A 26,559-nucleotide genomic window follows, 5' to 3' on the forward strand; every position below is an offset into this window, starting at 1 on the left:
TTCTCGATGCAAAGACCTGCTATGTGCCTGCTGATGACTATATCATCATCAGGCGACCTTAATGTTTATGTGGGTGAAAAGGCAGACGATAACAGGTGTCATGGGGGAAGAGGTTTAGAGCGCACAATGAGATTGGTGAACGGATAGTCGATTTTACGGAAACCCATGACCTTGCACTTATGAATAAATGGTTCATCAAACGATTGCCTGATCTTTCTGCATTTTATAGTGGGAATAGTAAAACGCAAATATTCTCATAAAACACCGAAATTTTACAACCATCACTGATTGTAGAGTCGCTCCCGATGAGACAATCGTACCTGAACATCGGCCGTTGATTGCCGCGTTACGAATCAAGCCACCGATAAAATAGGGTGAGGAACGCACTGGCCCGCGGCACATTAAATGGTGGCGATTTCATGAGAAGAAAGAAGAAATTATCTTACTTACGCGATTACCAACCATTACGAATCGTGGAACCAAATTAAAGACACGAAGCACAAAGTAGGCTATGTAACCCTCAGGGTCAGTAAACCTGGTAAGCGGTTCATCAACCGCGATACTTGGCTTTGGAATGACAATGTCCGAATGAGGGTCCATGAAAAGAAACACCTCAAGTTTCTCGACGATAAAATGGTGGCCAATTAGCAAATTTATAAGAATGCCAACTGAGAAGCGAAACAAGCGATCGCTGTCACCCGAGCTATCCATTACGATGGATAGATGGCGAGAATATTTCGAGCAGATTTCAGCAGAAGAAGTTGTTCATCCTCCACTTCCACAAGCAATGCCGACATTAGGAGCAATTCCACCTTTCAGGGCAACTGAAGTCGCGGAGATAATAAAACGAATAAGAATAAAATCGGCGAAAACCACAAGACCTGCCGACATCGCATCTGAGCTCTGAGAAGCGAACAGCTTGTACCCGACACTATGGCTCAGTGAATTCTTTATAAACAAGTCAGCAGGATGAAGCTTTACACACCTCGATGTTCATCCTGCCGAGACAAAGAAGGAAATCTGATTTTTTTGGAAGCATATTGGAACGATAGGTTCTGTACTTTGATGAACTGCTGAGCAACCAGAATATCGGCGAGTTGGAGGTCCCGTGAACTGAAGACGCCGTACAAATACTGCCACCACAAAGTCAATAAGAAACAGTCTGTGCAATTCATTGGCTTAAAGATCAAAGGTCACCAGGGGCCGATGAAATTACAGCCGAATTGGTTAATTATGGAGGCGACTAATTACACTTACCGGTTCATCAACCTATGCTCATGATGTGGGACAGTGAATCAATGCCTGACAACTGGCAATGAGGCATCATCTGTCCCATACATAAAAAGGGAGATATTACGCAGTGCAGCAATTATAGAGGCATCACGTTGCTGAGTACCATCTATGAGATACTCTCCGCTATCTTGCTAGGTCGGATAGTCCCATACGTCCAGAACATCATTGGCTCATACTCAAAAGGCTTTACTCCAGGCAAATCAGCAACAGATCAGATTTTCTCTCTGCGGCAGACGATGCAAAAACTGTTGATATATGGACATCAGTTGTACATTATTTTCATCGACTTTAAGACCGTCTTTGATAGCATAGCTAGGATAAACTGCACACGGCTATGAGAGAATTCAGTGTCCCGACGAAATTGATAAGACTGACTAATGTGCGAGGCCAGCAGGTTCACTCTCGACACCATTCAACATCAACAACGGTCTAAAACAAAGGGATGCCCTTTCATACGTCCGTGATGCTGAGGTAAATGCTAGGAGTACGATCCTCTTTCAGTTCACTCAACTATTGGCCTGTGCTGGCGATATCAATGAAGGCAAGACAAAATATATGGTGGCAACGCCACCACCAAAAACCAACCAACCAACAACATTAAACCGCACTGGTCAAACGAGAAGAATAAATATAGGAGACTACAACTTTGATACCATCGATAATTTCTCTATCTATAGTCGAAAATCACAACCGATAACAGCTACCACGACGAAATCCGCGCGCGGTTGATGTCAGCCAACAGAACCTATTTCAGCTCACAACAACTGTTCCGCTCGAAACGTCTTACCATCGAGTCAAAGCTCTTACTGTACAAGACAATGATCTTGCCACTCCCCCTGTATTTCTCGGAGACTTGGATTCTTAGCAAGAAAAATTGGGAACTCTTGGCCGCATTCGAACGAAGAATCCCCTGAAAAATTTTTGGCCCCCTACATGAGGATGGACGATTCAGTAGCCTACATAACGACGAAATCTATGAGCGATACCATGACCGTCAGGTTGTGGATAAAATCCGACTCAATAGGTTACGGTGGACGGGTCACTTAATCCGTATGGATGAGGATGATCGAGCCCGGAAAGTCTAGAAGGGCAATATCTATGGTAAAAAAGGAAGACGAGGCAGACCCTACCTGAGATGGAACGATGGCGTACGCCAGGACGCCAGACAGCTCTTAGCGATATCGAATTGGTGTACCTCGAAGCAAAATCGGGGCGTCTGCACTTCCTTATTAAGGCAGGCCTAGATCGAATACCGGTTGTTGGCGTTGTTGATGATGATGAATTCTGCGACCAGGTTACTGATGAAGGCAAAACACCATCTGACTGGCAATAAAGAATGGTAATCCAGCAGAATGTTCTAATTACCGTCCGATCCGGTTACCTTCCCATATCATAAAGAGTATGATAATTCTATTCGCGAAATCGTTCAAATAATCGTGAATCAAGCCCGGTTTGCCAAGAACTACGGAAGTACTGGCGCAATATGCGCTGCGCGGCTATTCATAGAAAAACACCGTAAGAAGCATTGCCCTCTTTACATTGCATTTCTGGATCTAGAGAAAGCGTTTAATCGTGTGCCATACAAACTCATTTAGTATTCTCTACTACAACTCATGCGCTGGGTTCAATTGCTCTACCACAATCCAAAAAGTAAAGTCTGACGTGCGGCGGGTGTATCAAAACCGCTTCGTGTCTCTATTGGTGTTCATCAAGGAAACGCCCTCTCACCACTCTCATTGTTCTTGTTATGGGCACTGTTACACGGAACATTCCACGTTCAGCGCCCTATACACTGCTTTATGCAAATGATCTTTTTCTAGCGTGCAATAGCAAGAATGATTTCGAGCAACTTGTCCAAAAATGGAGTCATCGCCTCATACAATATGGTCTCAGATTGAATCTAAATAAAACTGAATTTTTGACGACCGATCCCCACGAAAAAGGCACTATCACTGTCAGTGGCATTGACCTGCCCATAACTGAGCGATTTAAATATCTCGAGTCGATGCTATCTACCATTGGAGAACCGCGTTATGAAATTGCTTCACGCATTAACACAACCTGGATGAAGTGTTGTTCCACAACTGGTGTCCTTTGTGATCGACATATAAGCAAATCTAGCATTTACCGCAATGTCGTCCGTCCTTGTATGGTTCTGAGTGTTGGCCAACTATAAAAGGCATTGGACGGTGTCTTCCGGTAATGGAGACGAAGATGTTGCATTGGAATAGTGGCGTGACACACTTTGATCAGCTCCGAAATGAGGATATCCACGGTCGATCCCATATCGTGCACCGATCGTGAGAAAATTGAGAGAGAAGCGTCTTTGATGGCATGGACACTTGATTCGCACTAACGAGAAATCACTCGCCAAGATTGGTCTGAACATCGAGGTCAATGGTAAGCGACCAAAAGGCCGGCCGAAACAACGGTGACCTGATACACTAGATGGAAATTTGAAAGCGAAGCAAAGTATCGACTTTGAAAATTCATTGAGAGAATTTTCGCAGAATACAGGGATGAGTCGCGGGGTTTTAGATCGAAAGGTTTTCTCTTTATCATCACTGGTCAGGCGATCGCATATCCACTCGAGGCAAAACATCAGCGGTATTACCCTTCATCTACTGGTTACTTTATTCAATATAATGAGAAATTACTTAAATCTCAAAGGGTACGCTCTTCGTATATAAAGAATATGCCTATCAAATATGCCATCACTTCGAATCAAGACAAAATCCTGTACAGCAAAACCACATTTTCACTTCACTTCTTCACTCCTGACAGCTATTAATCGCATTCGAAAGCGGTCAAATAGTATTATGGGACATGCGAGCGAAAGGTGCTGAAATCCGGTGGCAATCGGCGGAGCCATTGAGGTCAGTATCATGGCATCACGAAGGAAAGCATTTTGTGTCCTCCCACACAGACGGTTCATTGTGTACGTGGCCCCTGAGGGCGACTCCCAAACCCCAGTCACATTCTTTTCCACACGGTAAGTCCGCACGTTTTCTCTTTTTTCTCCCAAAATAACTCATCGATTGTACTTTGTTTCCCTTGTCAACTTTATCCAACGAATTCGACATTTCCGGGTGTATTTTCGTAAAATTGCTCGTCCATTACAACACGAAAAACAACTGCAGCGAAAACCAACAAGGAAGGGAAGCTGGAAGCGTGCAAACCTATTCACAAAGTTGACCTTAAAACATCTCGAACGGGGTATCTATGATGAATGCAATTGTTCGCTCCTATCTAAACTGAAATTACTTTTTCGTTCATCTCTTCCGAACAGGGAAACCTACACGATATTCTCGGGTGGCCTTTCAATGGAAAAGGGAGGAAAATCTCCTTGCATAACGGTACTGCAAGGGAAATCTACGACAGTTTTAGAAATGGAACATCCCGTAGTCGATTTCATTACAATATGCGAGACACCATGGCCAAGTGGTAAGTATTGGATACATAGTATGTTACATATAACAGCTTTATCGTAGAGTACAACGGAAACGGAAAAACATGAAAACTTGAAAAATGTATTTGGATTTCTAATAGACACTAGTTTGAATGATGATGTTCGGGAGAGGGGGCAGACTTCTTTCTCGACTTCCCCCCAGTCATCTCAGTTTATTCATTTTTTCATGAAATGCGAAACCGGATAGGAAGCGCATTTTGTTAAAACGCCATACCATATCCGCATCTACTTAAAAAAGAACAATTTTTTCGACATTTAAGCTCTGCTACTTGTCCTCCTGGGAAACTTGTTCCCATTTTGTGATAGCAGGATTAACCACTGCTACTGATATTCCAATTGCTGATTGGTCCCGGACTCGGCATGCGGAAATTAATATTTCTTCTGCTACAGTGACAGGTAGCCAGAGTATTGAATGCCCAGCGCCCTCAGGGCTGCTATCGTAATGCGCCTGCCCTTCAATAGCTCGCCAATTTTCGGAGTTGCTATTTTTATGATCACATCACCGTAAAAGATCGTTGTATATTGTCCCAAGAAAAAGCCCCTTTCTCGTTTTTATCCGAAAGGTAGACCCTTGCTCCAGAACCGCGTTCCTTTTTTGAGTCATCGTTGTAGAAGACCTCAGTATTCAGGAGTCTTCTGGTAAAAAAAGTGGATTATATTACAAGAACTAGCTTTCATAGACTCCTCACCTTATTTTCACCAATGACGGAGATCACCTCTATAGTGCAATGTAACAAAACTTTCAAAGAACGTTTTTGAAAGAAAACGGTTTGTTTGAAATTATTAGCATCTTAAATTTCAACCGAATTCAAACGCATTGAAGTGTCCACGCGATGTAGTGTCAGTAAACCGGCAACTGATAGTTACTCATAAAAATATAAAAATGTCAAAATCAACTTCGCTGAACGCTGAAAGTTTTTTTAGCTGTTCTGAAAAGAGATGTTCAGAAAAAGTGGATCGCCATCGCCCTTCGAATTCTGATTTCTCTGCGGCCAGGATTATATTGTCGTGAAGATCATCTTAATATGAGTTAATATTTAGTAAACAATATTAATTAATAATATATGACTAAATTTTAAAATGTTGTGTCATTGTTACTAATTTTTCAAGTTGAAAGAAGATCTTGAAAATTGTATGCAGTTCTCATTAGATTTCACTACCAAAACTTAAGAACGGCTCAACCTCAGTAAATTCGCAGAGCAGAGGCCCTGATAAGAAACAGTAAAGTCGCCTTCACCTAATATTTTTGAAGTTTGGGTGCTAAGCCCTAACGTGGGGTCCATGGACCAAAAAAGGAGTAAGTTCTCCCATTAAGTCCAGTCCGACTTGATGACGGATGAGGACTTAGGACCCTGCAATCCCTAGAAAAACTGTTGAAACATTTTTGTGTGAAACAACTCCACTAGTAATTAAACGAATTAACTTTTTCGATGAAAAAAGACATGTTTGAAAAATTTTCATAAAACATATTTTGCAATACTTCCACCCTCAAAAGGGGCGCACACAGCACACAACAGTCACCGCACTCCACCTTAACTAAAGTATCGTCAACATATCTTGTAGCATCATAACGTGTTTGAAAAAACGTAAAGACAACCACATTGGTGAGGAAACAAAATTCTCAAATTTCGTGTTCTGGGAGGCATTCAGTTTTAACCTGTAGAGGTATTAGCAATATCCGCCATGCACAGTGAAAAGGTGGATAAAATTATAAACAACCTCCCCATGCGGTCTCACCAACCATTGCTTAATGATAGCTACCAGGGCATATGTCAACTGGCTCTGAGCTGTAATTTACGCCTACCTTTCACCATTCTTCATCTGTGATAAAGAAGATTTTGACTTCACATTAGATATGCTCATCAGCTCATCCAGTAAGATATCAATCGACATCCTTCCTGAAGCGACGAATGCTGCTCATCTGTGAAGGTTCTGAAGGCAAAAGACGCCCTTATGGCTTTCTTTCTGTAGACAACGCTAAGTTTATGGGCATCGCATGATATTTGAAGTGTAACTCCCCAAATTGAGATTGCATAAACCAAGATCGAGCTCGTCACCCTGGCTATAAGTAATCTATAGGTAAACTGTGGCCCCCCAATGTTCGGCAACATTCTTGCCAGAGTCGTACTCGTAGTGGATGCTATGTCACAAGCATACTGCACGTGTTGTTTAAAACTTAGCTTCGCGTCTATCACCAAACTATCAAATGGTTGCCTTCAAAGTGATTATATGGTTTTCAAATCTAACGTGAGCGGAATTTCGCTAACCTTACTTGGTAATGAGGACCGCTTCGATTTTTCCCTTTGCAATCATGAATCCAGCGCTGATTGCTTCGCATGAATATAACTCAGTATCTTCTAGATCCTTTATGACAGAAACCAATATTTTATCATCGGCGTAACCCACCACCGTGACCTCTACCGAAACTGGGAAATGAAATACATCATTGTACATGATGTTCCACAGTAGTGCGCCCAATATGGAGTCCCGTGGCACACTCGCGGAAACAACATACTCCTGGGGTCGGACATCGGTATCACAACAAAGCCTTCTTTCTGCTAAATAGTTACCGACAATAGCAGCGAAGTATGTGGGAGCACCAATTTCCACCACTGACTTCCGTATTAAACTCTAACTGTCCGAATTTAAGGATAAAACAGAGCATTCAAGGAAATGGGGTACTATTTGAGAGCCGCTCGGTGTGGGCCCTTGCGTAAACCAAAAAAAAACGTTTAGAATTTGCCAAGAAGTATCTGTGTACGGAACAAGGGTTCTGCAATAAAATACTGTTCACCTGTTTCAGTGCTGACGAAAAACAAAGTGTAGAGGTAATCATAGGCTGATATAAAAAAAAAAGAATTTGGCTGCGTCGATGAAACATGGTGCAGGAAGTGTACTCGTTTGGGGGAGTTTCGCAGCTAGTGGCGTCACGAATTTATATTTTATTGAAGAAACCATGACTGTTGCATCATATATTGAACTCTTAAAAAAAATTTACACCAAAATTTACACCGCTCCTCTGTGTTCTTGTTATGGACACTGTCACACGGGAGATTTAACGGTCAGCGCCCTATACATTGTTCATACAACACGGAACGAAAACGAAATTTTTGATGAACCATTGTCCGTAGCGGTGACCTGCCCAGAAATGAGCGATTTAAATATCTTTGTTATAAAATTGGTTCACGCATTAGTGTAACTGGTATTCTATGTGAACCAAATCCCAACGAGCGTCTCAAATCTAAAATTTACCGCAGTGTCGTTTGCCTTGTCGCCCGACTTTAAAGGACAATGAACAGCATCCCGCGGTAATGAAGACGAAGATGTTGCGTTGCACTAGTCAGGTGACACGCGTTGATCACATCTGAAATGAGAATATCCGCGATCGATATGGGGTTGCACCGATCGTGGAAAAATTGCGAGAGAAGCATCTTCGATGGTATGGTTACGTAATTCGCGGTAACGAGATTTCAGTCGCCAAGATTGGTCTGATCATCGAAGTTAATGGGAAACGACCAAAAGGGAGGCAGAAACAACTGTGGCTTGATACGCTAGATGGTGATTTGAAAGCTCCGCGAATATATATTGATCAAACCTTTAGTGTTTCCTGTTTTGCATCTTGGTGGAGTATATAACGCTATGCAAGTGATAAGCTCACAGCAGCGGGACAGACACAAGACGAACCCAGACACCAGTGACGACTGGAATTGGAACCCAGAGCAACGAGATAGGGAGACTGACGCTCTACCTCTTCAACCATCACGCCGTCAGATCAGGCGTTTGATAGAACAAAATGGCGTAACCGGTTAAGGCGAGTGGACCCCCGTTCTGAAGGGGGAGAGAGACTGGAAAAGGAAACAAAGTAATTATTTATTTTATTATCTTCGATCACTTTATCTAAATGATCAGATATGGGTTTCATTACCTGCACTTTTATAGAGTGCCAGAGGTTCTCAATGGGGTTCATATCAGGACTGTTTTCAAAACAGTTTATCGTAGAAATGCCAACTTCCGTTAAATAATCCTTCACTTGCAAAAAATGAATGCAATGCTTGATATCATTACTATTGTTTTTGATTACATAATCAAATATGAACAAACAATTAAAAACACTACTTAGTGTACAGCAATGAGACGGCATAGAATCAGGTCCAACAGTTTGGTAATTCTCTTGAGAATAAAGCCCTTCCACTGATGGAATTAGATCCTTCTGCAGATTTTTTTTATCGATACTTCTATCAGCGCCAATTGTTCAACATCATCAAAGATAAAACGTCCTCAAATCATTCGGCAGTCTCTCTACCTAACGGTTTTTATAATGCAGTTCTTCGGTAAAAGATAGAGTGACCACTCCATGAACCAAATTTTCCACAAACAAGTGACACTATCCACCATTAAAAGTTCTACCATTGTAAACGGGACACCCTGTATAGTCATATGCGAAAAGATTTTACATAACAATGTACAGACTTTGCAAACCTGAATCTCCGTTATTTGAATTTGTGGATATTACCTAGATGGGATTGGTGAAATATGACCTCATATCGAATATAAGGAATTAATATGGCGAATGGCGCATTATTCTTTAATCAATCACAGGAAAAAACATGTCGGGAAACCGGAAGTTGGACGCTTTAGGTATGAAAGGTTTTGTGTATTTGTATGTATTATTTTTGTGTATTTCTTTTATAAAGACATTTGATTGTGAATTTGTCCCATTAGTACGTAACACGTAATATATGCATATATTATGTGAGAATATCCACTTTAGGGTGATACTGACATTCGAAATCTTGACTTTCCAACGAAGTGACCACTTTAACCTATTATAACTTTGTCAGTAATAGTGCGATTTCCACCAAGCTAAGGTAAGATCATCATCATCATCATCAACGGCGCAACAACCGGTATCCGGTCTAGGCCTGCCGAGGTCCACCAATTCGATATCCCTAAAAACTGTCTGGCGTCCTGACCTACGCCATCACTCCATCTTAGGCAGGGTCTGCCTCGTTTTCTTTTTCTACCATAGATATTGCCCTTATAGACTTTCCGAGCGGAATCATCCTCATCCATACGGATTAAGTGACCCGCCCACCGTAACCTATTGAGCCGGATTTTATCCACAACCGGACGGTCATGGTATCGCTCATAGATTTCGTCATTGTGTAGGCTACGGAATCGTCTATCCTCATGTAGGGGGCCAAAAATTCTTCGGAGGATTCTTCTCTCGAACGCGGCCAAGAGTTCGCAATTTTTCTTGCTAAGAACCCAAGTTTCCGAGGAATACATGAGGACTGGCAAGATCATAGCCTTGGGCAGTAAGAGCTTTGACCCTATGGTGAGACGTTTCGAGCGGAACAGTCTTTGTAAGCTGAAATAGGCTCTGTTGGCTGACAACAACCGTGCGCGGAGGTAAGATCAAGCTCTATATTAAAGCCTACATTGCTGCAAAATTTCGTGATGCTAGGATGAACTTAAGGGGGGTTCTCCAGCCCATTACTGAAAATTATAGTAATATACTATTATTAACTTTATTTGAAGGGATATCGGTATGGAAGGTATTTCGGAGCCTAGCCACTATAAAGTAGCAGCTTCTTGATTTTTTTTTAGATTTTTCGGTTGGGCAGTTTCTGAGAATGGTTAAATAAATGATCACTTTCTGTCCCCGAACTCCCCGCGTTTCCAACAAATGTCAAAACTAAGACTAACTAACAGTTTCGGAAAGTACTAACCGAGACCTTTCATTTGATACCCCACATGACTACATTTGGTAAAAAGAAAATGTACCCTCCGCTTTTACATGTATGGGGACCTCCCCTTAAATTCTAGGTAAAAGGATGTAACTCACCGTATTCGTGAGCTTTCACAGTTCCCACCTTTCGACCAAATTTGGTGTCAATCGCTGTTATAATCTCCGAGAAAAATGCGTGTGACGGACAGACAGACAGACAGACAGTAAACCGATTTAAATAAGGTTTTGTTTTACACAAAAACTTAAAAATGAAATCTCCTTTGTCGCTATTGTGTTAATTGCAATTTAATTTATACTTATCTTCGTTATTATATTAATTATACCTTTCTTTCTAATTTCAGAAATGCAAGAGCCATACGCCATAGCTGTTTTATTACAAAGCGATCTAGTTTTAATAGACCTATTAACCCCGGGTTTTCCATGTTTCGAATCACATTATCCCATGGACTTACATGAATCATCTGTTACTTGTTGCACTTATTTCGCCGATTGTCCATCGGATTTAGTTCCAGCATTCTATTCGGTAAGTATTATTTGAAACGTACCAGCAAGTAAAAGTAAAATCCTGCTCAAAAATACCACATTCTGAATATAAAATAAACCTATACAAAACATGATGCTAAGGCTTCAGAACCATTAGTCATCAGAGAGATATTAACGAATACATAATGATTGTAATGAAGAGAAAATGAAAATAGGATCTTTAGGATGAAAATCAAAGTTCAAATTCCAATTTCCGTGTAGAACGGTTGGTATTCGAATTCTCATGCACGATTTGATAAGTTCGCGCCTCCTACTATGTCAACTTCCGCCTTGTAATATAATTGTATTCAGTAGGGGACAGTGCCCTTTTCAATTATAAATGTGTACCTTCAAAAAGTTACAAAAAATCTTGAGAGAAAAAATTGTACAATTTAAGATTAATCCGCACATCTGTGCGAATCCAAATATGCTTGTTCACTGAATCGAATGCCCCCGTTTTGAAGACGCAATCCGAAAGTACCTGGAGGAGGAATAATGGAATTTTATTCGACTATGAAATTCTTCCAGATGCCGAGTTGCTTCCAATAATTCTATTTCAAGACCTGATAGGCGCTGAAATCCGATTAAAGCGCCAGTGCCACAGCTTTAATGTAATTGATTGAAATCGGTTCAGATTTTGCACTAAGAAGAATCGATCGGATTTCCCACTTGAGTTGAAGGAAAAACCAAATCTTCTGCAAATCCATTTGAATATAAATGTACAGCTTGAGAATCCTACACAGGAGGTGCAAACAGTATATATTTATTTTCGAAACCGTAGCTTTCTAAGACGGGCTCTCAACCGTGAAATTTCTACCAAACCTTTTTCTAATACTGATTCGATGTGGTACAACGAAATGAATCCATGGAGGTAGAGCAACCCCACGTTTAGCTCAGTTAAAGTGTAGCTACAAGCATATGAATGTTTCGTATTTAGCCTTATTTGCCAATATATATGCACACATACATAGTGCATGGGATTATTTTCACATAAAACATCTTACGTAAAGATCCAAAATATTAGTTAGGACGAACGCTATAAGAAACAAATCTGCTACGCCTGCCTCACAGTCAAAACAATCAACTAGGCCAAAGTAAAAACGCTGCACCCTGAAGCGAATCCATCTATTGTACATAACAATAATGCTCCTTTTTCACTTCTGATATACCACGTTCATCGTACATCTTGATTAATGATCCACCAAGTGACAAATGATACATTATGCTGAAATATTCCTGTGAGTTTGTAGACAAGCTGGTTTTTGTACAATTGCTTATTACGGAAAGACCCTCCTTTAAAAAAGAACGAGTACATTCGTTCGATATTTGTTATTATATTACAAGTAAAGGAACCGATACTATACAGGTTTGTGAAACAACTTTGAATTTCGAATTCCGACAAATCAGGTAACCTCCTCTTCACTAGTTAACTACTCAACTAACGCGATTGATTTAAGTAAAAAAAAATACCATAATCGGAAAGATGTTTTTGAAAGTTTGGAATTTCCAAAAATTACAAATTGATGAAAAAGCAGTTTCGTAATCTGACTTTTGGTAGTACAAATTGAGCGATTTAAGTTTCTCGGATCAACGCTATTAATCATCTTTGCTGAGATGAGGGAAAGAGATAAATAGAGTATAGTTGGAGTTATTCCACTATGCTAAATCCTACCTGATCTCTCTTAGTGACAGGTCCCGCGACAGGCCGACCAAGAAAATGCATACAATGTCGTCACAAACATGATGATCGGATTGACTCACAAGCCTCGGAGAAATGGTAGGGCGTCCACCTCAGTCGACGCGGCAGGACGGGCCCCCGACTCAAAACCAAAATCTACCGTAGTGACGTCCTGTTGCCCTCCATGTTTCTGAGTGCTGACCGGCTATCAAAGATAATGAACGTCACCTGGCAGTAATAGCGGTGAAGATATTGTATTGAATTAGTGGCCTACCACGCTATGATAATAACTGAAGTGAGGGTATCCACGATCGATATGGGGTTGCATCTATCGTAGAAGGATTGCCACATAGGTGTCTTTGATAGTATGATCATCTATTCTACATTGACGAGAACTTCACTAGCTAAGGCCTGACTGGAAGTCGACGAGAATCGACTAAAAGGTCGGCCATTTCGATCTAAACGAAACGACCTCGTTTCTGAATGAGAGGGAGACTTTCAATTATTCTTCGTTGCAGCGCTACATTCTGTTCCAGTCTTGGCTTCCTTCAATAGTTGCTTCCAAACAGGCAACTGCTTTCTTACAACTAGTAGCCTTCAACCATCAGCATTGACCGTGTCTCCCCATCTTTTCCTCGATTTTCTGGCTGGTTTCCATCAATTTGATGCGTTGTCATTTTGTATCATCATATGTCATTCTGATAATAACTATTCGTTTCTGCAGAATACCCCTGCTGTGTAGAGCATTCCAGACAGACTCTCTATTGACAGCTGAAAGATTTTTCGAAACCGATGAACAGCAAATGCAGCGATCTCAAGTTCCCAGCACTTGCGAATGAATGCATGAATTGTATGGAAACGTTTCGCGAGGACATCATCAAGGCTGACCGCTTTATCTGTTTGAGCGCATTTTATGTTCATAGCTCCCTCTCCACGTTTCTGCAGTCAACTAACTCTTGTAACTCGTGTGGGCGTGACCAACAACTTCATTCGTACCAAAGTCAAAGGGACATTTGATGACAATCCAGTGCTCATAAATATTCTCGGGAAAGTGTTGTCACTGTTGGACAACAGTCGGATCACGGAGTAAGCACGTATTGAGGACCAACGCTCTGTTGCCCTGTTTGCAGACGCTAGAGAATTGCACGCAAGCCGAGATAAGTAACCATCAAATGGTCGACCCTTCCTTAATCTACTGCCAGCCGATCAGATTAGATGTTCCTAGCCGTCCAAACATAAGTGACTTTGTTGTAGGCCTTTTGCTCGAACAATTTACACTATTGGCGAAATGGAAATTAAAAATTGCAGGAGTTGTTGTTGTTCCGTTGTTGTTACGGTCACCAATACCATACCTCCACATCACATGTCCGCACATGGGCTCACCTCAGATCAATCTTCATGATCGCAATGTCACCTTTATGAACTCTCTCCTGGACTGCATGTAATTGCTAATTGGATAAGATGTCTTATCCTGCTCCATTATATCGAAAATATCCGTTAAGTCGTAGCTTTCCACACTGTGAAACTTCGAAATCTGGACCGGAATCTTACTGTCAAAATTCTGTAAGAAACCAGTTCCCGGGTCATGAGAGAGTGCGTTGTGGTAATCGTCAGCAGCAATCCGAAACCGAATCCGCACTTGCTACCAATAGGCTTTCCAGAGTAGAGAAGCACAGAGGGTGAGTAGTATTCTCTGGAGTCCAACCATCTCACTTCGCTTGGACCCAAAAGATTCAGCTTATATCCCTGAAATCTGGGCCCCTTGATAATAAACCGTTTTCGATGGCCATAGCCATAGTCGTAAAGTCAGTCCGTATCGAAGGTTTCGAAAGTTGCAGATCGCAAACACGAAAATTTCTATGCCTTTTCCATTAAGTCAACTCGATCTCAGTCCTTGTATCAGGTTCCTAATGAGCTGCTTTTTCATGGTTATCATCTATTGACCCGTCGGCCAACCCTCAACCTGAGGAACAAGTAATTCATTTGTTAACTTCCTTGACGAAGAGGTGAGGTCCGGTGGAGTTTATTAGGGTGAAATTACCCCAACTATACTGAGCGTCCATGTACACTTTCTTTATAAGTTTCCCTCACTCTGCAAATTTTACTGAGGATAGCAAATAGCAAATTTTATTGAGAATAGTCTTAGATATCTTGCCTCAAACTCTCCTCCTTTACTTGTGCTTGGTAGTAGCATGATGTATGTACAGCATGGCAGGGATACTTTTCAAAATTTTTTCTAAAGTCTTGTGCCTTTTCAAAATCGGTTGGCTGCCTATTTACCTATCTATTATTTCTTCACAAGTGAAGGTAAAGATCTTTGAAAAACGCTGTTGCGCCAGCTTTCAATAGTTTGTGGGATTCACACTGGCTTACTCGGAAAAACTACACTTTAAGCGAGTATATTTCCCACCTATCGCCATTTTTTGCGCGTACTGCCGGAGAACTTATTATCCCAGGGAGCACTGAATGCCAGTTTTCTTCCGATTCCGGCACCTCCCTTATAATATTTTACTCCTGGGTGGGTCTAACTTATCATCCCACTGTTTTTGTTGTTTTTTTAAGTAATTCTTGTCCTGTCGCTCTTCCCGTTTCCAAAGGATTCTTTTCTTTCCTAGTACCCACAGTGCGCCTCATTTACTCAGTGATCCATAGAGACTATTCTTGCAATAACATACGCTGTGTTACGTTTAGTTTATTGGATGCCTGTGCTCCCCTTGACCTTCTGCTGCTCCTTCAATGCCTTCAGACCGATTTCCGTCTGCCGTCGAGCATCCTCGATACTGGTGATACTGAAAAAAAAGAAGAATGTACTTCTAGGATAAACTTGAGGGAGTTTCCGGGCAAATAAAGAAATACGCTTTTATCAATTTTCTTTTAGCAAATATCGGAATAGAATATATTTTGAGGCCCAGATTTCGCATAAATACACTATTGCCATTTTTTTAAAATTTTACGGTTGGACAGATTCCGAGAATGAGACCTGTTTCAATTTTTGCGGGTTTTGAGCCTTAATTCCCCATGTTCCGCCTATTACCAAAAATAGAAGCAGTTTGGAAAAGTACCCCACACGGTCATAATCATAATCATCTGGTTCTCTAACAAAATCTTGTTGGCTAAAGCGTAGATCTCATCGTCTCACCACTAGTTTGACCGTCGTTGACTACTCGTTATCTATCGCATATATCAGTTACATGTTTCTTTACTATCATAGCTACTTTTTTCAACCGCCCCTTAGGACCATAGCGACCATTGTGTACCCTTAAATGCTTCCACAGACCAACCCAGGATCTCAGTATTCTCTTTACAGGAAAATTACTTGTTAGTCGCTGTAAGTGTAATGCCCACTAGGATACTAGACAACTCCTTTCCCTAATGTGATACACATATACATTAGATTGACTTGAACCTCTCCCGCAATGGATACATTTCTAGTAAGACATGAGGCGACCACTCGTGCTTGAGCCTGCTCATTTCACGACCCAAAAGTTAAAATCGCGGACCATGTTTTGGGAGTTCGACTTCTCGCTTCTTCATCTCCACTTATGGCATAACATGATGTAAACATAAATGTAAACGTCGGCTATTTTTATCCTTAATAGATTGTGGCCACTCGATATCCTTCTTACAGATATTTAATAGGTAAAGCTGTTTTGTATCAGTCTCAGTTCTTCATCGCGTTCAAGACACTTCTAAATATTGGCCATGTGTTGCTGCTCCTTCCCCTGGAAGGCATGCATTCTTGGTCAGCTTCTCATCCCTTTATTATGCTGCCTTCTTCCCCACATTTTTTGCACCTCTTCGGCAAAGGACCAAATACCAATAGGGCTAAATTCAAGGCACCCGAAACACCGCTTGAGAGCACCTCCTTTTTGAGTCGCATATCAGCAGTTTGAACTCTACTTGCACTAGTAAGCTTATAGTTTCAGTTCTTGCAATATATGCAAATCTCCTCACATTGGTTACTATTTTCTACTATTTTCTTCAGGTCCAGCATCTTGGCTTGCAAACTTCTATTCCGTAAATTTCCTTCTCCTTTCCCAATTTTGTGTTTATGTTCGAGATGCCCTTCGTATTGTCTTTCTGATCCACCCATCAGAGGTGTCAATGCACTCCCTGCCACGAGTGCATGTGCAGTGCATCTGACAACTCGTCGCTGGTCTATATGTCACCCAACTTCGAGAAAGGCTTAACCTACTGATATGAAATTTGACGATAGTATGGAATCTGTAAATTCCTACCCTGAGCCGTTAATTTCAACGTTATATTCGGCGGTCATTTTCTTTTGACATATTTTTCAGGTGTCCTTCAGGTAAAATAGAACTTCTTTTCATTTGAGCGAACATTCGTCAAATAATTTTTCCCTACGTTAGCTACAATTAAATAGTAATATCTACCTCAATATTCGAACACTATTCAAATATAGTTTCGAACAAAAATACTGGGGAACTTATTAACATAATGATTAACTCGGGTCCTGTTTCCTCAAATATCATCAAAATATTTTCGTTTGGTTAGTTTGAATGTTTGTATTGGGCGATAAACGATTCATAATTTACCAGCAAATACAAAAATATCCGATAAATTATACTCCTCCAAAGCGTGTAGGTATTTACCTAACTGATAGCTAATTTGGTACTGCTAACATAATTTCCATAAATTATGCAGGAAACAATATACCAACAGCTAATACTAGAACGAGGTATTTGCATGCCCCTGGGTGGGTACATGCATGTGAATTAATGCAAACAGTTCCATGGCGTTCCATTCCCAAACAACTACTAAAAGTTATTAATTTCCATTTGCAGGTTGGTCGCAATCCATCAAATCGAAGAACAGGCTTTTCCGACAGAGAGTGGCCCATCTCTGGTGGGGAGTGGTCTCCTGCATCATGTAGTTATTCTGAAATTGTGATTACCGGTCACCAGGACGGCTCCATAAAATTTTGGGATGCAAGTGCTGGTACCCTCCAGGTAAGTGTATCCAGAGTTTGGCTCTCTAGTTTCCCAGCTTTGATCCACACAACTAGTTTCGCTGATAACAACTTTGAACACTTTTCCAGATTTTATACAAATTGAAAACTAGTAAAATATTCGAAAGACCGCGAACAAAATCTGTGGATGGTTCAGATGAAGATCCTTTAGCGGTTCAAATAATTGCATTATGTGCGGAATCACGGCGGTTATGCATAGCTGGTGCTAGCGGACATGTGATAGTTTTTAAATTTAGAAAACTAGAGAGTACTTCGGAAACAGTTGTTCTGGAAGTACCAATAGCATATGAAAATTTTGATGAGGGTGATTGTAGTCCTGAATGTGAATTTGTTCCTCGTACGCTGCCAAAACAACAAACCGAGGGTGGAAGTGATAGTGAACGAAAGGTAATTTATTTTAGTATTATAATCCCTCGTTTTATTCTTTGAATATATATGTGTATCGTATATTAGGTAAGAATGACATCAAAGAGTTATTTGCTGTTTTGCGAAATGGAGAAACATCTTCTAATAAAAAAAAAGTCGAAAGCCTCATTGATTTAAAATCAATATCTCCCGCAAAAGAGCTGGAAGGATAATATTGATCTTGCAGAATCAAACGTTAACAATTTTGATATTATCTTACATAAATTTACTCGCTTCTAGTTTGTTATTATTTGAGAAGAATTAACATCCTGTTTTAGCAAAATTTTAAGTCTCATGTAATTCCACTGAAATTAGTGAATTTCCACCAAATTTCCTATTCCCATTGTTGATATTATGTTTTCTGCTACTGAATAAAATGGAATTCCTAAAGAGAAGTTATCTAACTTCCCATTAGAGTGAAAACACTATTAATAACTTTGAGAATGTGCGGAATTGACTTGTATTTTGAGGCCATAATTTTACGTAAAATCAGCAGAATTTTTTCTTCATACTTTTCGGTTTTATAGTCTTGAAAATTTACCTCTTGTGATTTTGCATTTAAAAATTGTGTTCCCCTCACTACCCTCATTTTAAAAAACCTAAAGAAGGCTAGATACGCATGCAAGCTCGATATTTAAATTCCTCGTGAATCCAAAAGTTCATTTATTAGCGTTATGAACATCTGCGATAATCTGCTAAAATTTTACAAAAACGATCTTTTTAAAAAGAATGATAACTGGCTGAGAGGAAAGTAGGCTTTATAAAATAATATGGAACACAAACGGTTTTGGTGCCGCTGGTTCGCCTCAAACAACTCCACAAGCAGAACTTGATTATCTGCACCAAATCTACCATCCAGAAAAATCCGGAGCTCATCACTCGTAAAGGAGTTGTGTCCCAGATCATACAAATCTTTGAAGGTCCGTCAAAAATTATTGGAGGTTGGATGAGCATATTTGTCGGACCTTGCACTGTCAGTCTTTCACTTGATTCGCTCCCTTCAAAACTTCTTGTGTGGAATAAAGTTACCTTCAGATAAATCAGCGCCATGTTTAGTTTTTCGCGAATAAAGACCGAAAGTTGGCAGAACGTCATCGAACAAAATGGAAAATATTTCATTTATTAATCTTTGATTCTTATATATAGGTCTTGCAAGTCTGATTTAGAATTTTCCAAACCAATTCAGAATTTTCCATTTCTAATTCAGAATTTTTTCTATATTTTATTATCAAGGTTTATACCAACTTTTTACCACTGGATAGGGATGGAGCTGGGGACCTTTGGAAAAAATCTGAGCAACTCATCAATTTTCTATCGTTTTTAAGGTCTAGTGTAAAACCAAACCTTATTAAAATCGGTTTACTGTCTGTCTGTCTGTCACACGCATTTTTCTCGGAAACGGTTGTAGCGATTGACACCAAATTTGGTGAAAAAGCGGGAACTGTGAACGCTCACGTATATACTGAATTACATCATTCTAGGTCAAACCTAAGGGGGAGGGGGGAGGAGTCTCCATATATAGCCAAAAAGGGGGGGGGGGTGGTGCAAATATTTTTTTCACCAAATATAATCATGTGATGTATCAGTTTTGACATTCGTTTGAAAGGTGGCGAGTGTGGGCAGCCAAAAATGATCATTTCTTTCACGGACCCATTCTGTACAAAACCCCCCTTAAGTCCATCCTAGCACCACGAAATTTTGCATCTGTAGGCTATAGCGTATAGCTTGATCCTGCTAAGTTTGGTGCAAATCGCACCATTACTAACAAAGTTATAATAGGTTAAAGTTGTCGCTTCTGAGCAAATCCAAGACTTTGAATGTCAGTATCACATGAAAGCGAGTATTCTCATATAATATATGCATATATTACGTGTGTCCGGATAGCTGCGTGGTTAGAGCAGAAGGCTGCCGTACGGAAGATTGCGGTTCAAATTTCACTGATGGCAGTGAAATTTGTTTTGTAATTTAACGTCGGATACCGGTCGACTCAGCTGTGAATGAATAACTGAGTCAAATCGAGGTAATAATCTCAGGCGAGCGCAATGCTGACCACATTGTCTCCTACAATGTACTGTAGTGTAGTGTGTGTAGTACTCTAACACACTTCAAGGCCCTGATCCAATTGGATTGTTGCGCCAACGATTATTATTTCCGAGTTATCACAATCTCGGCAGATGTCGGATATTACCTAATACTAGCACTAACTGCCAAGCATTTAAGCTCAGACGATTCTACCTGCTTAAAAACTAGAGGGGCGCTGGTAGTGGTAGTCGGTGGTAGGTCTATGGGAGAATCCGTCCAGAACTCCCCGCAACATCGAGCACGTATGCAGAATGGTGTACTTCGGCATGGTTTGAACAGGAGGGGAAGCCGTGAGGGATTTCGATACAATACCTGTAGCTGTAACTATCAAGTACTGCTTGCAGCTCATATCGGTAAAGCCGACATGTTCCCGTGATCAGCCCAATCTTGTATGCAAGGTTTTGATAGATAATCTTTCATACAGCATTATGCCTGATGATGTATTGCACCGGTGCCATAACAGTGCAGCCGGCAATGAGATGATCCAACGTCTCTAACGCCGAACCACACATTCTGCACTGGTCATTCTCCACCCTTCTTTCATGATGAGCTTCTTATAAGCTCGGGTGGCGACCATGCCGTCCTGAATGACACGCATGAACCACTCCGTCTCAGCAAAGAACTCCTCAGCACACAGCCATCTCTTCGACAAATGCAAATCGAGAAATCGCTGCCAAAGACAATTCACGTGTTTACGATCCCACTCAGAGAATTAAAAGATCGATCCTTCAAGTTAACTGGAGTCAGCGCAGACAATCGCATACAAGGGACTCGCCTGCTCTTTACTGTAAAAATAAGCGCGCAGCGAGTCGACTTGGCGATGATGTTGTGCCGCCACGTCAACCACGCTCCTACCTCAGATGTCACGAAGCAGGTTCATCCGCTCCACCGCAGAGTTTGCATGATGCATTCGAGATTTGGACATAGTAGTCCGTATGCGCCGCTGGACGTTTTCCAGACGGGCCTTCGTCCACGGCAATATTCCGAATGCATAAGCCAATGAAGGGATAGCGAATTCATTCAATGCGCTTATTTTATTCTTCCTCGGGAGATGCGTTTTCAGTACCAGCTTTACACCTCGCAGGAATTCGGACAGCAGAGCATCCTTCAGATCATCAACTCGAGCATAGGTTCCTTGCGGAATTCCTAGGTACTTGTAGAAGTCTGTCTCGGTCGTAACTTCGAGATCATTTGTCGATGTTTCATATCCAGGACCTCTGTTGGCTGCGGTTATTGCGGCATACATTCCCCCCTTATAGGTGTTATGGAGGGCTGTGTTGTGGATGGCTTCAGTGTTCACTCTCGCCTGGTTCCCAGAGGGAATATTAGGCGGTGTTGTTGTTCGAGCCCAGAACACCATGCCAACGAGATAGTGATGCAAATCTATATTGGCTCCCCTATATGTTCCGATATTCATGGAGGGTGAAACTTGTCGTTCCATCAACATGTGGTCAATTAGTTTGCGGACCGCTTTTCGCGCAAATTATTTACTTCCAACGACGACATGTGCTATTTGAATAGTACTCAGTCCGTTATCATTGGTGTTTTTAGGTAAACTATGGGATCCAACGTATCGTGAACAGGCTCCGTAGCTACTTGGCTGTTAAAATCTCCAAATCTCCAAGCCGATAACAGCAGGTTTAATTTTTTGGCTGACTAAGAAACCTGCTCTGAGCACGTAGGGGCACTAAAATATACGGTGTAGTGGCTTTTCTCCAGGAAACTGTCCCATCTCACTATTATATCAGCCTTATGTTGGGAAAGGTATCCACTAGTAGCTTCAATTTGTACAGGGAGCGCACATTCTATGAGAAAATGCGCAAGTCGTTCGTCGTTTTCGTTACCGGTTCGGCGTTGTAATTTCCATCTAGTCCTAGGTTCCTTTTGTGGCTTCGTAACAAGTTATTTTTCATCTAGAGTTATCCGCCCTACCCAATCGTCAACCTGAAGGACCGATTCGTAGAATTTATCTAGTTTTTAGGGACGGCAGACTCGCCTTCATCATTCTCCGTTTTCGGCTTTTGATTAAGACAGAACTCCCACCAATTACGACGTGGAAGTGGAGATAAGATCTGGTAGCAGAGTTGTCGTCGGCATTTCCCAGTTTTATGTTCCATCCTTTTCGCCTTGAGACTTTTCCTACCTTTTGACCGCCGCATTGCAGTCTTACGGGATAAATAATAATTATCTAAATGGACTAACGCAACGCTGTGCGCTATTTTTTATAAAATGGGAATTTTTGAATAACCGTACTATAGATTCCTCGTTTAACTTTTTTGTGTTATCATAATAATACAATCTTTTATGCTATACTTTCAGTGCGATGGTATGCTAAAAGTGCGTCCAGGTCCCCAACGGAAATTGCCGGGTTTTCAAGCTCAATTAATATGTTTAACGCCATGGACGACTGGATCGCATCCAGGCCAAATCACATCTTTAAGCATAAATTCTAGTTATGGATTGTAAGTTATCATAAATTTCGAATTCATTCGAATCGCATTTCAAATGAATTCCCCTCAAATTCCAGAATGGCCTACGGAAATGAATATGGTATAGCTGTTATTGATATTGTTCAAAAAATCTGTCTTCTAAACGTTGCTAGTCCGGATCTCTATGGAGCACAAGATCCTTATTCTCGTGTGCCAAAGAGTCCAAAACGTGGTGATTCTGCACAAATCAAAGACGAACAAACCCGTTCGCCTAGTATAGATCAGGTAAGTGAACCACCGCAGCCCAGATGAAACTAACCGAACAATTTATAAACATTTTTCCAACAACAAAAAAATTAAACAAATATTCCTGAAAAGGACAATTTTAGGTTGAAACTGTTACAAATATTTTTAAATTTGAACAATTATTTCCAATAGTGCAGTAGTATCGGCCTATACAGTTGATTTTGGTATACATGATTTGATTATATCTTTCATTTTTTCTTATATATTTTGAGCCTTTGTTTCCATTTTCGACTTTCTTTGATCAATACTTCATTTAACTTTTTCACCCACCAAACTTATTCGATTTTCATCCTCGCGAAATATTAAACAGACATGATAAGAACGAGAATATGAGTTTCGAAAAATAAGAAGTCATAGCATACCAGAAGGAAACGTATCGGACCGTATCCGTTGAACCTTGTCCTGAAAGAGCTTAGTAAATACTTTATCTACCAAGTAATTAGAAGAAACGTGTTATAAAGTCAGCAAAGTCGCCAAAAGATTCCAACACAATACATCAGAGTGCTTTAACGTTTTTTAGTTATTTCAATCATATTCCAATGCATTGTTTTTCTTTTCAACTAAAAATCATGAAAAAATCGGGCTCTTGACTCCATTAAGATGTTTTGCTGTTAAAGGATGGTTTTAGTATGTTAAGTATTCAACTAGTTTTATATTTTGTTACTAACAGTGATCAAGTTTGCAGTATGATTATTTGCTATGCTTCAAGTATCTACAGAACAAAGAAAACAGAATCAATTCCATTGGAAAAGTAATTCAGGCACTCACAAATTTGAGACACAATTATTAGGAAGACTCTACTTTATATATAAATAGAAGGGCGTGTCTTTGTATTTAAATTGGCATGTGCTGAATCTACCTTAATTATTACCGGTCATTAAATTGGGCTTTTTGAATTTGTGATACTGAATCCAAGACATCTTCAAGATATTCGATCTTATTCGTGTTTTTAACGGAAATTTATAGTCCGCTTATGAAGTCTGTCTGCTTTTGAAGGACCCATTTGGACTAACTGTTTCATTTTTTTTGCCATTTTTTCAATTAACTTCGAAAACAAGACATCAGGTTGATGATCGCTCGGACCTACCTTGCTTTACGTAAAATTTATTAGAGCTATACTTCCGTTTATTTCTTTGTCCAAGAAATGTCTTGTCATAAAAAAGGTCTTGTAAAAGCCATAAAAATGATGATCAATATTAAATTTGTCGAAAAGGACGCATTATATATAATCCTTAGAGTGAAACAATCACCGAAAGTAGCACCTAAGAAAATCTGGAATAAATGCCAATTTACCTACAAAGATTGCCTAGTTGCCACTGCTTCCATACAGCGTGCATCCTGTAGGAATTGATTGTCACCGCAGTGAATATAGTATTTCATCGCATTCAATTCCTGGGCAAATAATTATAATCCTAAGAACAACTACACTGAAATATTAAATTAGTGAATGGCTACCGTAATAAAAAAAACATACACCTGCTTTAGTTGCCTGACCTCTCAACTAGTCCACAAAAAGTAGTCCCCTCGGTGCCGTCCTCCGTAGCTCAAGAGCAAGTAGCAAGCCAAATTATAACAACAGTGACCTCAACAACTCCAACAACCGTAGCACCTCCTTCTCGCCCCATTTCACCGGCAAGTGAAGCTCTCGAGTCATCCGTCACTCCGACTGAAGAAGAGAACGCAATTACCCCCGAAGAAAGTGCCAAATATCAGGCAGCTGACCAATCTCGTAGGAAATCATCATCATGGAAAGGATTCAATTTGAAGCGTCAATTATCCAAAGTCAATATGAAATTATCAAATACATTCACTGAAGGCGGGACGTCATCAACGAAACGTGGTTCGATTTTTTACTACGCCCCTACCGAGGGTGCTCCTCTGTCCCCAGTGGAAATATCTCCTGATACGAATTCAGCCTCGTCTCCCACAGATACTGAACAGGACAAATCTGAATACATGGAGGACTTGGAGAAGCAAATTGTGACCAGCCTAAATGAACTTGATAATAAGGAGATCAATCAGGAAAGCAATATTGAGGCAGGGGTTGAACACTTGGAAAGCAACTCAGACACATCAGAACCGACAAGCTTGTCACAATCACATTCCAATTCGACACAAAATGTTGCACAAAGTTTACCAAAAGGCATTCTCCAAGACTCCATGAAGGATCGTTCTAAAAAGGAACGAACCATGTCCCAGCCTCAAGCGGTCCCAAAGCGCGTTGACTTCGACGAACCCACTATAACGAAGTCTCTTGCATCGACTATGGAAGGGGCGCGCACCTCGCGGCCTGCAGACTTGCCCTTATTTGATACTGAAGGGGCTACGGAGCAACAACCAGTTCCACCGCCGCGTTTCAAAAAGAAAGAGAAGCGTGAACGCGACCAAAGATTACTTTCTGTGCCAAATATCAAATACACAAATCAAATGCGCGATTTGCGAGCGAAGTCGGTTAAGTCAGAACAGCAGCAGTCCTCGTCGTTCGCAGGCAACCTGATGAGACGCTTCAGTAAGTATTAACTTCGTGATTTTTCAGTCTTCCAACCACATCACAAAATATTCGTTGAAGGCCATTTAGTAATAACCAAACTCCATTGTATTTGTCCTAAAACACCCAAAACAAATAACCGAGGTGATGGGCTCCCAACACAAGTTGATTTCATTGGATTTTTACAAGGAGGAAAATCGGGTTCTATCAGAATAACAGAGGAAATAAAATCTAAATTGTTATTTCCGACACACTATTTACAATTTCTTTTTATTTACACGTAATCGTATTATATTTATTTCTCCTATTGTTTTCGAAGCAGTCTGTATCGTCACTCACCCCGCTCCCCTCCCAGTTCATTTTATTGATAAATTAGCAGTTTGATAACCGTTTTTAATCCTAGAAATATGGATAACAAGACTTAAATTCGTAATATTAATTTAGTGGGTTCTTTTTAGAGAATTCGTTGAATCCGTTCAAATTCACGAAGCAGTTCTAGCAAAATTTTCAATTGTAGTGCGATGTGTTGATATAAACTATTTAAGTAGCCTTACTCACTCATAGCCAACAATTTGGATTCAGTAATGGAATTTTGGAAAGTTTCTTTATCGATATTGCCATGTAGAAGTTGTTTATTTTGATTCCATAGCCGAAAAGTAGTTTTAACCATTGGCAATAATTGACTGTTAGCCTAGAATATGATATCTAGAAACACATGCGAATTGTTTGAAAGTGTAAATCAGAATATTGTTGAACTTTAGTTTCGAGTTTACGTCTAGATCCGTTGTTCGTTTCCTTTCTTTCACCTATTGGCAATCTCAATGGAAGATCCTCCAAAGTCTAGAAAATAAAAGAAAGAAAGGCGAAAACTTTTCAGGAACACAAACCACCACTGCATCAATGAATTTAGGTTTCCATACTTTTGTCACGATTGAACCAAATGAAAGTGTTTAGATAAAATAGCGCAAAAGCATTATGGCGGATCTTGAAGCTGTGCTGAGTTTTGCTTCGTATTGCTTTTGATTTTGATTTTGCTGCAAATTTTTACAAATGCGCTTCAATTTTTCACCCAAATATGGACTACACCATTGTTGTTAATATAACGAATATCAGGAAGCCAAAAACGTACTCGTATTCTCCGTTAA

General features: G+C 40.5%; 1 protein-coding gene across 8 annotated transcripts in view; it reads left to right on the forward strand.

Annotated features, from left to right (window-relative positions):
• The window catches only part of LOC119656582 (syntaxin-binding protein 5), an 863,788-nt gene that overhangs the window by 738,076 nt on the left and 99,153 nt on the right, over positions 1-26,559 (forward strand). For 6 of the 8 annotated variants that reach the window (XM_038062976.1, XM_038062975.1, XM_038062977.1 and 3 more), the window contains exons 7-15: positions 4,078-4,285; positions 4,434-4,509; positions 4,583-4,737; positions 10,856-11,037; positions 17,520-17,684; positions 17,774-18,091; positions 22,511-22,653; positions 22,719-22,905; positions 24,412-25,435. In XM_038062976.1, coding sequence (XP_037918904.1) covers positions 4,078-4,285; positions 4,434-4,509; positions 4,583-4,737; positions 10,856-11,037; positions 17,520-17,684; positions 17,774-18,091; positions 22,511-22,653; positions 22,719-22,905; positions 24,412-25,435 — 2,458 coding nt within the window. The remainder of the gene's footprint in view (positions 1-4,077; positions 4,286-4,433; positions 4,510-4,582; positions 4,738-10,855; positions 11,038-17,519; positions 17,685-17,773; positions 18,092-22,510; positions 22,654-22,718; positions 22,906-24,411; positions 25,436-26,559) is intronic. The other 2 variants (XM_038062981.1, XM_038062980.1) reach the window with 1 other exon arrangement.

The sequence above is a fragment of the Hermetia illucens genome, chromosome 5, assembly GCF_905115235.1.
Source record: "Hermetia illucens chromosome 5, iHerIll2.2.curated.20191125, whole genome shotgun sequence".
Taxonomy (NCBI): Eukaryota; Metazoa; Arthropoda; class Insecta; order Diptera; family Stratiomyidae; genus Hermetia; species Hermetia illucens.